Source organism: Lissotriton vulgaris, chromosome 9 (assembly GCF_964263255.1).
Source record: "Lissotriton vulgaris chromosome 9, aLisVul1.2, whole genome shotgun sequence".
NCBI lineage: Eukaryota > Metazoa > Chordata > Amphibia > Caudata > Salamandridae > Lissotriton > Lissotriton vulgaris.
In genome coordinates, this window is record NC_141697.1 from 1,111,334,638 (window position 1) to 1,111,349,180 (window position 14,543).

At 47.0% G+C, this 14,543-nt stretch overlaps 1 protein-coding gene across 8 annotated transcripts in view; it reads right to left on the reverse strand.

The window, feature by feature from the left end:
* The window catches only part of SLMAP (sarcolemma associated protein), a 1,163,639-nt gene that overhangs the window by 608,841 nt on the left and 540,255 nt on the right, over positions 1–14,543 (reverse strand). For all 8 annotated transcript variants that reach the window (XM_086939108.1, XM_086939110.1, XM_086939104.1 and 5 more), the window contains exon 11: positions 5,771–5,821. In XM_086939108.1, the coding sequence (XP_086795234.1) occupies positions 5,771–5,821 (51 nt within the window). The remainder of the gene's footprint in view (positions 1–5,770; positions 5,822–14,543) is intronic.

The following is a 14,543-nucleotide window of genomic DNA, read 5'->3' on the forward strand; positions in this document are numbered from 1 at the left end:
ATGGAGGGTAGGATTTTTTAAATTTTCTTCAAAGTGAAAAAAGATGAGGAAACTACATTGTTTACATGATGGTTAAAAAGAAGCCGATCATCAAAGATGACTCCAAGGTTTCTTACTTTTTTGACAGGTATAGGCAGGGGGCCTAGTTCACTTGGCCACCACTGAGGGGACCAGCAGGGTTCTAACTTGCCAAACAACATAATCTCGGTCTTGCTGGAGTTCAGTTTGAGACAGTTGGCCGCCATCCATGAGCTGATGGACAACATTGCTTCCCGGAAGTTGGCGGCCACCCTGTCTCCGTCCCGGTGTATAGAAAGGACTAACTGGGTATCATCAGCATAGGTGGTAAGGCTGATGTCATGTTCCTTTATCACCCTCGCCAAGTCCGACACATAGATGTTAAAAAGCGTCGGACTTAGCGAGGAGCCCTGTGGTACACCACAGGGAAGGGAAAGAGGAGATGAATAAAAAGAACCCAGTTTAACTGTTTGAGACCGGTTATGTAGGAAGGATGCAATCAAGGCCTTGGCTTTGTGATTCACCCCAATGGCTGCGACAAGGTCGATCAAGATGTTGTGATCGACCGTGTCGAAAGCCGCTGACAAATCTAGCAATATCAGGACTGCCGCTCCACCCTTGTCTAGTGTGAACCTAATTTCATCTGCTGCTTTAATAAGCGCTGTTTCAGTTCCATGTGCACTCCTAAAGCCGAATTGGGTATCATCCAATAGGTTATGAGTATCAACAAAATCGGAGAGTTGTTGATTCATAAGGCTTTCAAAAATTTTGGAAGGAAAAGGTAAACATGCAATTGGTCTGAAACTAGCACGGTCTGTAGGATCAAGGGAGGGTTTTTTAAAAGGGGTTTGATGATTGCTTTTTTTCCATACCGACGGATAGGAACCTTCCTGAAACATATTATTGCAAATAGTGGCTATTGCAGGTGAGATAGCCTCAGGAATGAGGTTAAGAATGGAAGGAGGGCAAGGGTCTAATGGTGAGCCTGATTTAATGGTGGTAACGAGATGTGAAATTTGTTCATGTGTGACTGAATAAAAAAAAAGAAAAAGACGGAGAATTAGGAAATTGATTAGGGACTGGAGATTTCACTGGAGACATAGCTTGAGGAGAGAAAGCAGAGAATATGGAGGTTACTTTGTCAGTAAAGTAGTCCGCCAGCTAATTGCACAGCAGTTGAGAAATTTTCTCTGGTGGAATAGGAGGATTAGTCAAGTGGTTGACTACACCAATACTGGATAACTGCAGTTACAGGTAAGTAATGCATTTCTTATCCAGTATTATGGGTGTCTTTCATAGATTTACATGCCTGAATCAGAGAAGCAAGCAATGCAGAGTGCACATTTCTGATGGTACAGTATATACAAGTCATTAGATAATAACATATCATGCGACTGGCGTAATACTGCTTGTCCCACCGCTGCATCTTTCATCAGCTCCGTGTCCAGGCAGTAATGCCTAGTGAAGATATGCGGCGACTTCCACGTTGCCGCTCTGCAAATGTTAATGACTGCACCCCTGCAAAGAGTGCCATAGAAGTGGACATAGCTCTTGTGGGGTGGGCTTGCACTTTAGAGCGTAGTGGCTGTCCTGCTTGTTCATGAGAGAAAGAGATGGCCGCAGAAATCCATCGCGAGATGCTCTGCTTAGTAAGTGGGAGACCCTTCCCTAGGTCTGCTGTAAGCCACAAACAGCTGGTTTGACTTCCTGAACGCTTTTGTTTTGTCAATGTAAAATTTCAAGCATCGCTTGAGATCTAAAGAATGTAATGATCTTTCAGCTGCTGTGCTAGGATTTGGGAAGAAGGAACGCAAAACCACAGGCTCATTAAGGTGGAAATCCGACGGAACCTTCGGAATAAACCTCGTATTGGTCCTGAGGATCACCATGTCGTTTTTAAACTGTAGAAAAGGATCCTGAATTGAAAACGCCTGTACTTCACTCACCCTCCTTGCAGAGGTGAGCGCCAGTAGGAGGGCTGTTTTCCAAGAGATGTATTTTAGGTCAGCTCTGTGCACTGGCTCGAATGGATGCTTCATGAGCTGATTAAGACCTACATTCAGATGCCAGGTAGGTGGTAACATACTTACTGGCGGGAAAGACCTGTATAATCCCTTCAGAAATTGTTTGATCAACCTGCTTGACCAGAGGGATGGACCCGTTGAAGTTCTCTTATAACGGGATATCGCCGCCAAGTGGACTTTAATGGAGGAGTGGGCTAGGCCCGACTTTGCCAGATGTAACAGGTAAGGTAAAACTTGTTCCGGTGAGGAAGAGAAAGGGCGTATCCTTTGATCTGCACACCAAACACAAAACCGCTTCCATTTCAGGGAATACGTTTTGGTAGTGCTATCCACTCATGCTCTGGCAAGAATGTCTCTACAGTCTTGTGGAATATTCAAATTTTGGAACTCTCGGAACTTAGGTGCCAGGCGGCTAACCTGAGAGATTTCAGATCCGGATGTTGAACTTGCCTTTCGTTCATTGTGAGCAGAGATGGACACTGCTTCAGACAGACCGGCGGTCTCAGGGACAGACGGTGGAGTTCTGTGAACCAATGCTGCCTCGGCCAAGTTGGGGCTACTAAAATTAGAGTACAAGGCTCCACCTTCATCTTCATGAGGACTCTGGGAAGCATCGGGAATGGCGGAAAAGCGTACGCACAGACGTTGCGCCATGCAATGGAAAATGCATTCCCTAGAGACCCTGACTGGCAATGCCAACTTGCGAAGTGTAGGCATTTGGCGTTCATCCTCGTTGCAAAGAGATCGATCCGTGGCGTGCCCCATCTGGAGAAGATTTGGTTGAGGATCTTCTGATCCAGCTCCCACTCGTGTGAGGATGTCTTCTGCCTGCTCAACGAGTCGGCGAGTACATTGTCCGTGCCTGGGACATATTCCACACGTAGGGCTACATTGTTCATTATAAGCCAGTTACAGATTTTTTGAGACTCGCGAGAGAGGGTCAGCGAGCGCGTCTCTCCCTGTTTGTTGAGCTAATGCATCGTCGTAGTGTTATCTGTCCTGACTAGCACTAGGGAGTTTTTGATCCTTGGTAGGAAAGACTGCAGGGCCAGGAAGACCGCTCTCAGCTCGAGCAGATTGATATGGAGCTTTTTCTCTGCAGCTGACCATTTTCCGCTTACCTGCAGCTCCTGCAGAAAGGCTCCCCAACCTTCTAAGGAGACGTCCGTTGTAATGACATGGGGAGCAGCTGGAGGCAGGAATGTCAATCCTTGAGACAGGTTTCGTGATGACATCCACCATCGCAAAGCTTTCACCATCTGAACAGTCACATTTATGCGGTCGTCGAATGACCCTGTGCATTGGACCCACTGTCTGGAAAGTGCCTCCTGCAGAAGGCGCATCCGTAGACGGCAATGAGGGATCAAAAGTATGCACAATGACATCATCCCCAAAAAGGACTTAGGTGGACCATCAACACTTTTTTCGAGGCCACTCCAGATGCCAGTGCTAGGAGTTTGGTTTTCCTCTCCTGTGAATGGGAACGCTCTTTCAGAACGTGTATCCAGGGTTGCTCCTAGAAAGTTGATGATTTGAGAAGGTTGCAGAGTCGATTTCTCCTGGTTGAGCGTGAGACCCAGGTGATTGAAGAGACTTAGACAGGCGTTGGAAGACCTGGACCAGGGGTCTCCAAACCGGTCCTGGAGGGCCGGATCCATTCCAGATTTTTTGGATACCCCCATTGAGATACATGTAGTAGTTTTAAAAATCTGGCATGGATCCGGCCATCCAGGACCGGTTTGGAGACCCCTGACTTGGACTCTTCTTCGAAGGATGGTGCCTTGATTAGCCAGTCGTCCAGATATGGGAAGACTTGAAGACGGTGCTGTCTGAGGTATGCGGCCACTGGGGAAAGACATTTCGTGAAGATGCAGGGTGCAGACTTGAGTCCAAAGAGAAGGACACGGAACTGGAAATGCCTGCCCGCTACTGCAAATCTCAAGTACTTTTAGTGATTTTTGTGAATTGGTATATGGAAGTAAGCGTCCTGTAAGTCCAGTGACGCCATTAAATCTCCCTCCTCCAAAAGATGTAAGACTTCTTGTATCGTTAACATGCGAAACGACTGCTTTTGCAGAAATTTGTTGAGGGCCCTGAGGTCTAGGATCGGCCTCCATTTTCTTTCTTTCTTCTGAATCAGAAAGAATCGGGAATAAATTCCTTTTCCCCTCTGTGATGGTGGTACCCTCTCTATTGTTCCCTTCTGGAGCATGACAGAGATTTCTCGTAGAAGCAGCCGTATGTTCTTGTGATGCATTGGGCGAGGTGGAGTTTGTGGAGGAGTGTTTATGAATTCCATGGAATGGCCGAATTGTATTAATTGAAGGACCCAATGGTCCGTAGTAATTATCCTCCAATTTTGTAGAAAGTGGGTACGTTTTCCTCCAATTTTTAATAAGTGAGATGAAGTCCGAACTGGCTGAATAAACAAGTCATTGTCTTCGTCCATCTTTTCTCTTTTGTCCTTTATCCTGAAAGGACGACTTTCCATACGAGGATCGTTGGCCTTGTTGCTGCTGGCGTTGCTGGTACTGTGGTCTACTCTGGTTGGAAGAGTATTGGAAACCTCCTTTGTAGGAAGATTGAACCCTTCCTCTGTTTCCTCGAAAGGACTGATTTTTATATTGGAGTGTGCCCAGGGCCCTTGCAGTGTCAGTGTCCTTTTTAATATTTTGTAGAGCCTCGTCAATTTTGGGGCCAAATAGTAGTTGCCCGTCATATGGCATATCTAGAACCTTTGACTGCACCTCAGGACGGAATGAGGTCGCTTTCAGCTATCCTTGGCGCCTCATAACCGCTGCTCCAGCTAGTTGGCAGAATCCTGTCATAGCGACGTCCATTGCACAGTCTATATTTCTGATGCTGATGTTTGACCCTCCAGAAGTATTGACTTTACCTCCTCTTTGAATGAATCAGGCAATTCAAATAGGTATGGGGCTAAATCCGCCCACAATTGTCTTATAACGGCCAAGAAGCGCTAGGGCATTTGCTGCTTTGACAGTCATTGCCGACATTGTGGAAACTCGTTTTCTGATGTTGTCCAACTTCCTTCCCTTTCTTTACAGATGCAAAAAGGAAAAGCACGTGCACAATCTTGTGCGATTCCAGGGTCCGTTTCTAAACACCCTACACGAAGGCTCTCGCCTGCGTGAGCAGTGCTGGGCACTGCAACGCATGGCGCGAGTCCTAAAAAGCATCATAAGAACTTTAATAGTGCATTTCAGGCAGCCAGTGCTGTCACAATGCCCTTGCAGACAATAGGTATCACTGACAAACATCACCCTCAAGCCTCCTGCTCATGAACTGTAGGTATGCTAGTGAACAGGTGGTCTTCTACTGAGCACTCTGCTTTGGTTCACTTTTCTGCTGAGACTCATCGTGGTTTCATGTAGAATGGCAAACAAAGTCAAAGAAAATTTAATTTTATGATTCTGTGTAATGTGAAGCAACTTCTGATGCAAAACCTTACAGCACTGGCTTTCAACAGCCTTCTATTGGAAAACTCAAGTCATAGGTTTCCTTAGGATAGTTACCTCGACTTATTACAATGGGGTCTTGAAAATACTTTATTTGTGCCCGGTTTATAAACCTGGATAAGACTTGCTTTTGATCTCAAAAACACCTTTGCAAAATAACTGCAATTTTGCTGTAGCATTTTGCTTAAAAAAGTAGATTTAACATTTCTAAATGATGCTATATATTTATATATCGTAATTTACATTACATACCTTTGTCTGTGCTGCCATTTATTTTAGGTAAGAAGTCATCAACTTGAATTCCTAGGAATATAAAAATAATCATTTGCAGACATCAGATTTAGTTTCCACACGACACAGTTAGTGGATTAAAACTGCAGTTGAAACTAGCATTAGATAAATACAATTATAATTCCCCCAATGCATGGTTCATGACCTTCCACATGATTATATAGAGGACATCACTATTAGATTAACCCGTTGGCCGCTGCCGCCGGCCATTGGCCGACGACAAACTACCTCGCTGGTGCTGCGGTCGGCCAATGGCCGACGCAACCGAGCCCGTTTTTTAAAACGGCCGCACTGCCGCAAAAAAGCGGAAGCAGCCAACGGGTTAAAGAGATCTCTGATGATATCACATATCTCAACACTGTTAACATTAAAGCCACTTCAGCAGTATATAGAAAGCTCTGGGGGTATAACCCAACACCCTAGCCTACCTTGTGGTGTCAGGCAGCTTTTTTTTTAATTTATTTATGCGTTTTTATATAGCGCGGACTTTACCCGAAGGTGTCCGAGCGCTTCACAATAGGAAAAGAACTGATATATGAGAACATTACAAGTCTTTGCGTGCTGTTCAGTTGGATCTCAGAGCAGATTGGCCGCGTCCCACTAGAGTGGTTACCAGACTTGTCAGGTAGGCGTGACGACGTAGTGAGAGGAGAGGCTGTCGGTGGCGGCGGCTCGGTGTGCGGGGGTTGCCGTGCTGAGAGCCGGAGACTAGCTGGGAACGCGCTGCGGGTTCGGCGAAAGGCACAGTGAGGCAGCGAGGCTGAAGGGAGACCGGAGAAAATCCGCTGGAGACTCACGGTAAGGCACCCGGTGCAAGCGAGGGGGGGCGTAGGATTGACGGGGGTTTAACCGAGAGAGGCAATACGAGAGTTAACATCCCGCACCATCACCGCCGTTCACCCCGGTGAGCGGCCGGCTTCTCTCTGGTCCCCTCCGCCCCCCCTTGACGTGCTGACTGCCCGGCGTTTGCTCGGCGTTCGTGCTTGCAGTTCAAGCACGCAGAGCCCTACAGCTCCTGAGTCCCTCCCAGAGTTCTCCACTCCGCCTGCTCCGGCAGCCCTTGCGCCTCGCGGCTTGCGGTGTCCCTGTTGCTCTCGCTGGGGCTCTGGCCGGCGCCCCAGCCTTCTACCGCCCACGCCCCCAGTCATCCCTCACTCGTTGCTCACTATCTGGCTGGTTACGGGTACCTACCAGCTCTAGGGCTGCTCCCCTTGCCTCCCATCCCAGAACCCAGCCTAGGCCCTGACTGTCCCACCCAGACCCTGCTGGTCCCATTTCATCCAGTACACTGCCCTAGCTGCCTCGGACTCCGGTGGTGGTGGAGAGGTGGTGGTGGTGTCAGCGGGTGGAGGTGGGGCAGGGGGTCCTAGTGCATGAGGGACGGGGCGAGCAGGGGGGTGCCATACTTGAAGATAGCCACACAAAGCAAAGCCTACGTACAGTTCAGTACAGTACAGTTCGTACAGTTCCAGGACTCAGAAATTCCGAAAATTCGCTGCTGTAAAAAAGTTGCAAAACAAGTTCCAGTGGTGCTGGACCCGAGAGCAACTAGAAGTGCCCAAGCCTTCGGGAAATAATGAGATCAGGAAAAGAGAGGAAGTATACAGCGCCCAAAAGAAGGACAGCTACACTACCTGACATCGCAGAGGTCTCGGCCAACGCCAACCAGAGCCTAAAAACACAAAAAAAAACAAGCATACGGGACTTCTTTAAAAAACGTCATCAAAGCCCGCGGAATCGCCACAACCACAAGTGCAATCTCCAGAGGCAACAACTACTATTATTATTCCCCTGGTCCAACTAGGGCCGTTTAATCTGGCCTCGGCGCACCATTGGGCACCTGAAACCACGAGGGCAATTGAGCCATCAGAGGTCTATATTTTTGGGTCCACCTGTAACGACCACAACAATAAAAATGCTCAACTTGACCACCTCTTATCGGACAGGTCTTCAGTGCCTCCAGCAGCGGACCACTGGTCTTATCAAACTCCTCAAACCCAGCCGGAGAATACTATGTGCCCAACAGAGGTCCAATTAATGTCGCCTCAACCCACTACAACTTGTGTAGCGACCTCGATTAACCCTCCTGTGGCCTCTTTTCACCAAACAACGACAGCACAAATCCACGGGCAAGCCAACCCCGAGCACTCTAATAGCAGCCAACAATCCTCAACCCCACAAACAATCTCCACAACAGCACCACCAGCTTTGAGTCCCCCGTACATGTTATTCTCGCCATCTGGACACACAAAGGTCACACTGCAAAGCCAGCCAGTACTGCCTGCCCAGAACGATCAGTTCATGACGGACCTGCCCCTCTTCAAGACCTCTCAAAGTTCCCCAAGGTCCAGCCCGACCCCAAACGAAAAACAAAATATTGAAGAAAACCCTGGGACCAGTGCTTGGCCACAACTTCTACAGACCCTGCAGCAAACAGTTAATGCACTTAATTACCACTCGTTAAAACTGGAGGTGCAGGTTGACTTATTAAACACCCTGGCACTATTTACATCTGGGATCGACAGCAAACTAGACAAACTTAATTCCTTAATTTTACGGGCGCAAGCCTCTACGTAGCTTGCCCAATCAACCTGCTGTTGCTCCCCAATAATAGATTCCCTTTCTCTGCTCCCAGAATGCTTAACCACTGTTCTAAGGGAAGTAAAGCTGTTGAGAGGAGGAAACGTTTTCACCAAACCGCCATCCTCTATACAGCAAGAACATCTAAAACCCACTGAGGTCCCTGCCAAGCAGAACATAAACACAAATGAAGGAGAGGCGCCAATTACAGGAACAACTACGGCCCAACGAAGCTGAACGGTCATCCCCAGAGCGTGCAACCACAAAAACCTGAAGGCTGAAAATGGCCGCCCTTTGTCACCAACCGGACAACTAACTAGGCATGATCAACTTGAGCCTGTGCAAATAAACAGTCCTGTTTCTCAAAACGAATCAACAGTGGTGGCCCTTCCAGAGCCAGTCCTACCACGTAGCAAGAGAGAGCGTAAACGTCAGCGCAAAGTCAGAAACAAACTTAGGGCCAACTCCAATATGGTCCATCAGGATCTTTATCCTATCTTTAAAAAACCAGAAAACAAAAAATCCCCCGTCAAAAGCAGTGCCGTAGAGCAAAGGACTATCCCCAAGGTAGTTACCTTGGAAAAACTCATCCTAGAATCAGTGATTAGCCCACAGGACCAAAGCAAACAAACTATGGCCCCAGAAATAACCAAGGGCAGTGCCCACACAGAAATCACCAGGGAGAGCCCAGAGACGGCAAGTACAACCGGGCCCAAGACTACACCAGAAAAATCCAGGCCATCGATGGCTCTCATTTCTCCGAGAAAAGAAAACACAAGGGCAAGACTCAATTATTCCAAAACCATCTGCAACGACCCTGGAGCTCGGATCAGTCACAGTCTACATTTGAAGCGGGCTTCGCAATGACTGTCACAACAGTTACATGAAACCAAACCAGATAGGATAGACGAAAATTCCAACATTAAGCCCACAAGTGTTCTGGAGTCAATCAATAATGACCCACTGCGCCATCAGATTCTTCTGGCCCCCGAATACAAATCTAAAGGGCGGCACGACATTCTTAACAGATCCAATCTGTTAAAACTAGCAGAAGGAATCCCGGGACTAGCTGGCCTGACCACGAACAACATAGAATCCATCGAATTTCTCTCCCCTCGAGGAAACCAACCCTCCGAGGTCACGGTGGGGACTTTCTCCTCGGCCAGTTGGGTAGGAGCTTTTCTTGAACAGAAGCTTATTCTGCGGAAATGGGGAATTAGAGTCTACCCCTACTCCACCCCCGGGTATCCCACCTCCCTGCTAACAAGATCGACTTCACCCAGCTATCTTGCAACAACTAACCAAACAGGACGCATGAGACCCTACTCGGTCCTAAAAAACGCCTCCGGGTCCGACGCTGAATCAAAAGGCCCCGAAAAAGGCGTGGACAATGCAGAATCTAATTACAGCTGGGGGTGGTTGCCAGCAATCGTGTCATCAAAACACCTAAACTGACCACCAGCTGGTGAAATGCTTGCAAAAACACACAATCCTTCTAAGAAACCTCTCTCAGCGGCGGACACACAGCACAAAAGAGACAACAAGCAAGGGCGGTCTCCATTTTCACTGTGTTCATGGAACATCAGCGGACTTCACCAAAAAACCTCAAATGATGACACCATGGCTTTCTTGTGTAAACATGTAGCAATCGCTCTACAGGAAACCTGGGCAACGGAGGACCACCCCATAGAAGGATACATTGAATTCCGAAAACCAGCACTCAGGGACAGTCAATTTGCCACACCAAAGGCGGACTGTCCATATACATCTTAAACAACTTAAAAGGAGCCTTCAATCAATTCCATTTTGAAGAAGATTGGTTACTCGGGGTCAAAATCAATCCATGGAGGAGGCAGCGCTCACTCCTCCTCGTCAATGTGTACATCAACCCCAGCACCTGTACAAAAAAAGACCATCTGGTCTGATTGTGCGAGATCATGGATGACATCGCCGCTGAATATCCCAACTCGGACCGCATCATCACGGGAGATTTCAACACAAATCGCTTTCAGGAGAATGCTGCAGACATGGAAGGGCCGGACCCTACTAACATCATTGAGGCCATGACTCAATCTAAACCCCTGAAGCAAGCCCCAAATATATTAGGTGAGCTCACTGTGACGAGATTTTACAAAGCAGGCTACCTGGTAGTGAATGGAAGGTCAACAAGTGACTCACCTCCAAATTGGACCTGGTGGAACGGAAGAAAAAAGTCTTATCTAGATTTTATCATCTGTAATTCAGAATTACTGTTTAAATTGAACAGTTTTTCATCCACCAACGGTCCGAAAGTGATCACAGGCAGCAGGTCACCACCTTCACTACAAACCAGGATCTTGCTTTTACCCCCCCCTGGCCGTGCTACCAATCCCCCCCTGGCCGTGCTACCAAAAGAGGTAAAATAACTTGTGCTAAGACATTCCCACTCCCTGTAGGTGCCTGCTGCTACTCCCCCCCTGGCCGTGCTACCAAAAGAGGTAAAATAACTTGTGCTAAGACATTCCCACTCCCTGTAGGTGCCTGCTGCTACTTACGCCATGTCTTCCAAGGGGGGCCGGAAAATTCCTACTGTGACAAGGGACATGGCTAAGGGGACGATGGTCCACTACTTAATCAAGACAACACCACCTACTGTCCAACAACCTGTAAGAATAGAACGAAAACGTTTGTCTATTGACTGTCCCAATAGTGATTTCACTCCCCCACAGTCAGCCGCCGCATCACCAAATCTATCATTTCTGGAGGAACTTAATAGTCTATGCAAATCCAAGTATGCTGCTGTTAAGTCGACATCAGAGCACATTAATGCATCCTTTTGTCCTACAGCCATCACAAGCCACCTGTCCAGTACATTATCCCCACCCTATGGAAACCTCCTGGGTACTTCCCTCTGTCCACCTGAAACAGGTAACACGAACCCCATAATGTCTCTCCAGGACCTTTCTGGTAAAAGAAAACGACCAGTGGACAAACACACAGGCACCCAAGCTAAGCTGGAAAAATTGCCTGCACCCCCAACTTCACCAACCCTGTTGGTCCAGCTACAAATTATGATTAACTCTGCGATACACCCTTTAATAGAAAGAATGAACAATCTTGGGGATAGGATTGTGGCATTAGAGGAAATGACTAAGACAAACTTGCTACTCCTAAAAAGTATGGCAGGCCCCAATCATTTACAGCCCTTATGCGACACTGTAATGCCTTTAACAACTCCCCAAAGTAATATTAATCATCTTCGACGGGCAGTCCCAGGTATACTAACTCAACCCATCGAGAAAGTCCCCGCCAAACTAATAACAACACATAGTTGTCCCCTTGAAACGGGGCTGAACAAAGTAGCCATACCACCCAAAGGGCCACTTCCCAATATAGGGAACATGCCACGAAAATCAAATCACATCCATTTACCACCGGAGGCTGCCCCGTTCGTGTGTGTCCTTTCTGGTGTGCCTGAGCTCACGAATGGAAAAACTGAAAGTCAACAGGAGCTAAGAAACAAGGCACTGTTTTGGTTAACAAAGAATAGACCCCTGCCCCCTGACATCGACGGTAGAATACAATGTGTTAGAAGGGTGGGATGGTTAGGTCCGCTTCGAAAAGAGAGATCTGGCGATCTGGTGCTGATAAAGTTTATAAACAGCAATGTTGCCCCATACCTCCAGACTTGGAAACCACAGATAGGACATGGACCTATACACACCTGGGGAATATCTGATTTTTATCCCAGAGAATCACTCCACCCCCATACAAAATTAATGAAGGGAGTAACCTTTGGTTGTGCTGAAACGGCGCCGGGGTGAGGGGTATTAATATCCAGACTCTGACTTGATATACTATCGATTTGGTACCTGACCTCTCTTAAAGATTTTATGTTATAATGTTATTTACTGTGATGTGAATTGAAATGTAATGGTGTATATATTTTGCAATGTGCTTTTATGATTTTATATCTAAAAATCGAATAAAGCTATCGAAACGAAACCAGGATCTCCACAAAGTGGCACCTATAACCTACAAGGGTATTCACACTGAAAATCTAAACCGCCTCAAATGGAATGAATCCAACAGTCAGAGTGTTTTAGAAACAAGCAAGGACTTCATAATAGGCAGCCTCGACAAAGATACCAACCCGACATAGAAATGGTCGCAGCTGTGTCTTCACCTGATCAAATCATATCCAGCGACTACGCAGAGATCAAATCGCTCACCACCAGCAGGGGTTGCAACCGCCACCGTCTTAAAACCACTAAAGAGAGCAAGAAACAATGCATTGAGGTTGGTTTCAAAATTCCCGGGGAACAGTGCCTTCCTTGCCACATATCATCATGCCCAAAAAGCATTTAGGAGGGCAGTCTCCCAAGAGAAACAGGCTCAGGAAAACCAATATTGGGCAAAATTGGTGTGGGAAAGCAAGCAAAAAAACTCAAGGAAATTCTGGTCCCTTGTCAACCACACCAACCTGAACCTAACAAATTCTGGCTCAGCAAACATCCAGGAAGCAGAATGGGTATCATACTTAACAGCTCATTTTCAGGCACAATACCACCACGACTGCACCAGACCACAGAGGGTATGCGGGATTGGAGCTGATGTATCATTGAACACCGCCCTCAGTACAACCCTGGGCCCCACTCCTGTACTTGTACTAACTGAGGAACGAGTGGTCAAAGCAGTGACAAAAGGAAGACAAGACGGAGCACCAGGCCCGAATGGCCTGCCACAAAGGCTATTTAAATCAGACATCCCTTTCTGGTCCACGGTCCTATTAAATATCTTTAATTACATCTTGAGGACATCGACAATCCCGGACTCGTGGAGGGGCGCAATAATTCACCCCATTCACAAAGCTGGATCTCGAGCTATGCCGAACAACTACAGATTAATCGCCCTACTGGACAGAGGCGAAACATTTTGCAGGACTCATTCTGGAGGATTTAAGGCAAAGGGCAACGATCGGATTCCTCTGAATCAAACAGGGTTTGTTGCCAATTCAGGAACCACGACAAACTTATTGGCAGTTTCCACTATCATCCACAAAGCTTTATTAACACGCAGGTTGGTCCTTTGCTGCTTTGTCGATTTCAAAGCAGCATTTGATAGAGTACCTAGGGCTGCCCTTTGGAAAAAACTGACAGTGGGGTATTCCAAACAAGATACTGAACCCAATCATTCAACTCTACTCTGACACCTGGGTTCGAGTGAAGTTAGGGTCCGGCTCGCATCTCTCGCGAAAAATCATGACCTCACGTGGTGTCAAACAGGGATGCGTACTGGCCCCCCTTCTCTTTAACCTATTTATAGCAGACCTGTCAAGCACCCTAGACAAGGTAAATAGTCATCCACCTAAAATAGGAGGTGCGGCATTATGCAACCTTTTATATGCCGATGACCTGGCCCTGTTTAGCCTCACTAGAGTAGGGTTACAAAGGCTTCTTGGTGTACTATCGCAATACACGTTTGACAACCAACTGGAAATTAATATGGAGAAAACCCTGATAGTCCCATTCGGTAAGAAATGCTACAATGGCGGTGGCTGGTCAATCAATAAAACAAGTCTTACGATTGACCAATCATACAAATATTTAGGCGTCCACTTGGACTCTAGGGGCAGTTTCACAAAGCAAAGCAGTGTGATCGCAGCCAAAACTACGGCTCTAGTGGTATCCTTGGACAAACTATCAAAGAAACTTTCAAGTCCAACCCTTGCCCCCTTATTAGAAGTCCTTAGAGCAAAGATCAGGCCAACACTCTCATATGGCATAGAGATCTTTAAAGGCAAAATGAATACTGCCCTAAACAAACACACAACTAAAATCTACAGAAAGGCACTTCATTTGCCGAGCACCGCTTACCCGGCCCAGATAAGATTAGAGCTGGGATTAATTAACTATGAAGCGTCTAATGTCAGCACCTATCTTAAGCTTTGTCACAAATTAAGACAGGCCGAACCAGGTACACTAGAATCTCTAACCTGGAAAGAAATCAATGAGACCAACCCAGGGGGAACATTCGACCACCTTCTGAATGACTATATCCACCAAATGTCAGTTGCCGAACTTTGGGCTCTTAACCCCAGTCAGACAGTTTTTAAAAATATAATAAAAAAATATGTAGGAATGAAATCTCTGGCTGCAGACAAAGCTCTTGTCAC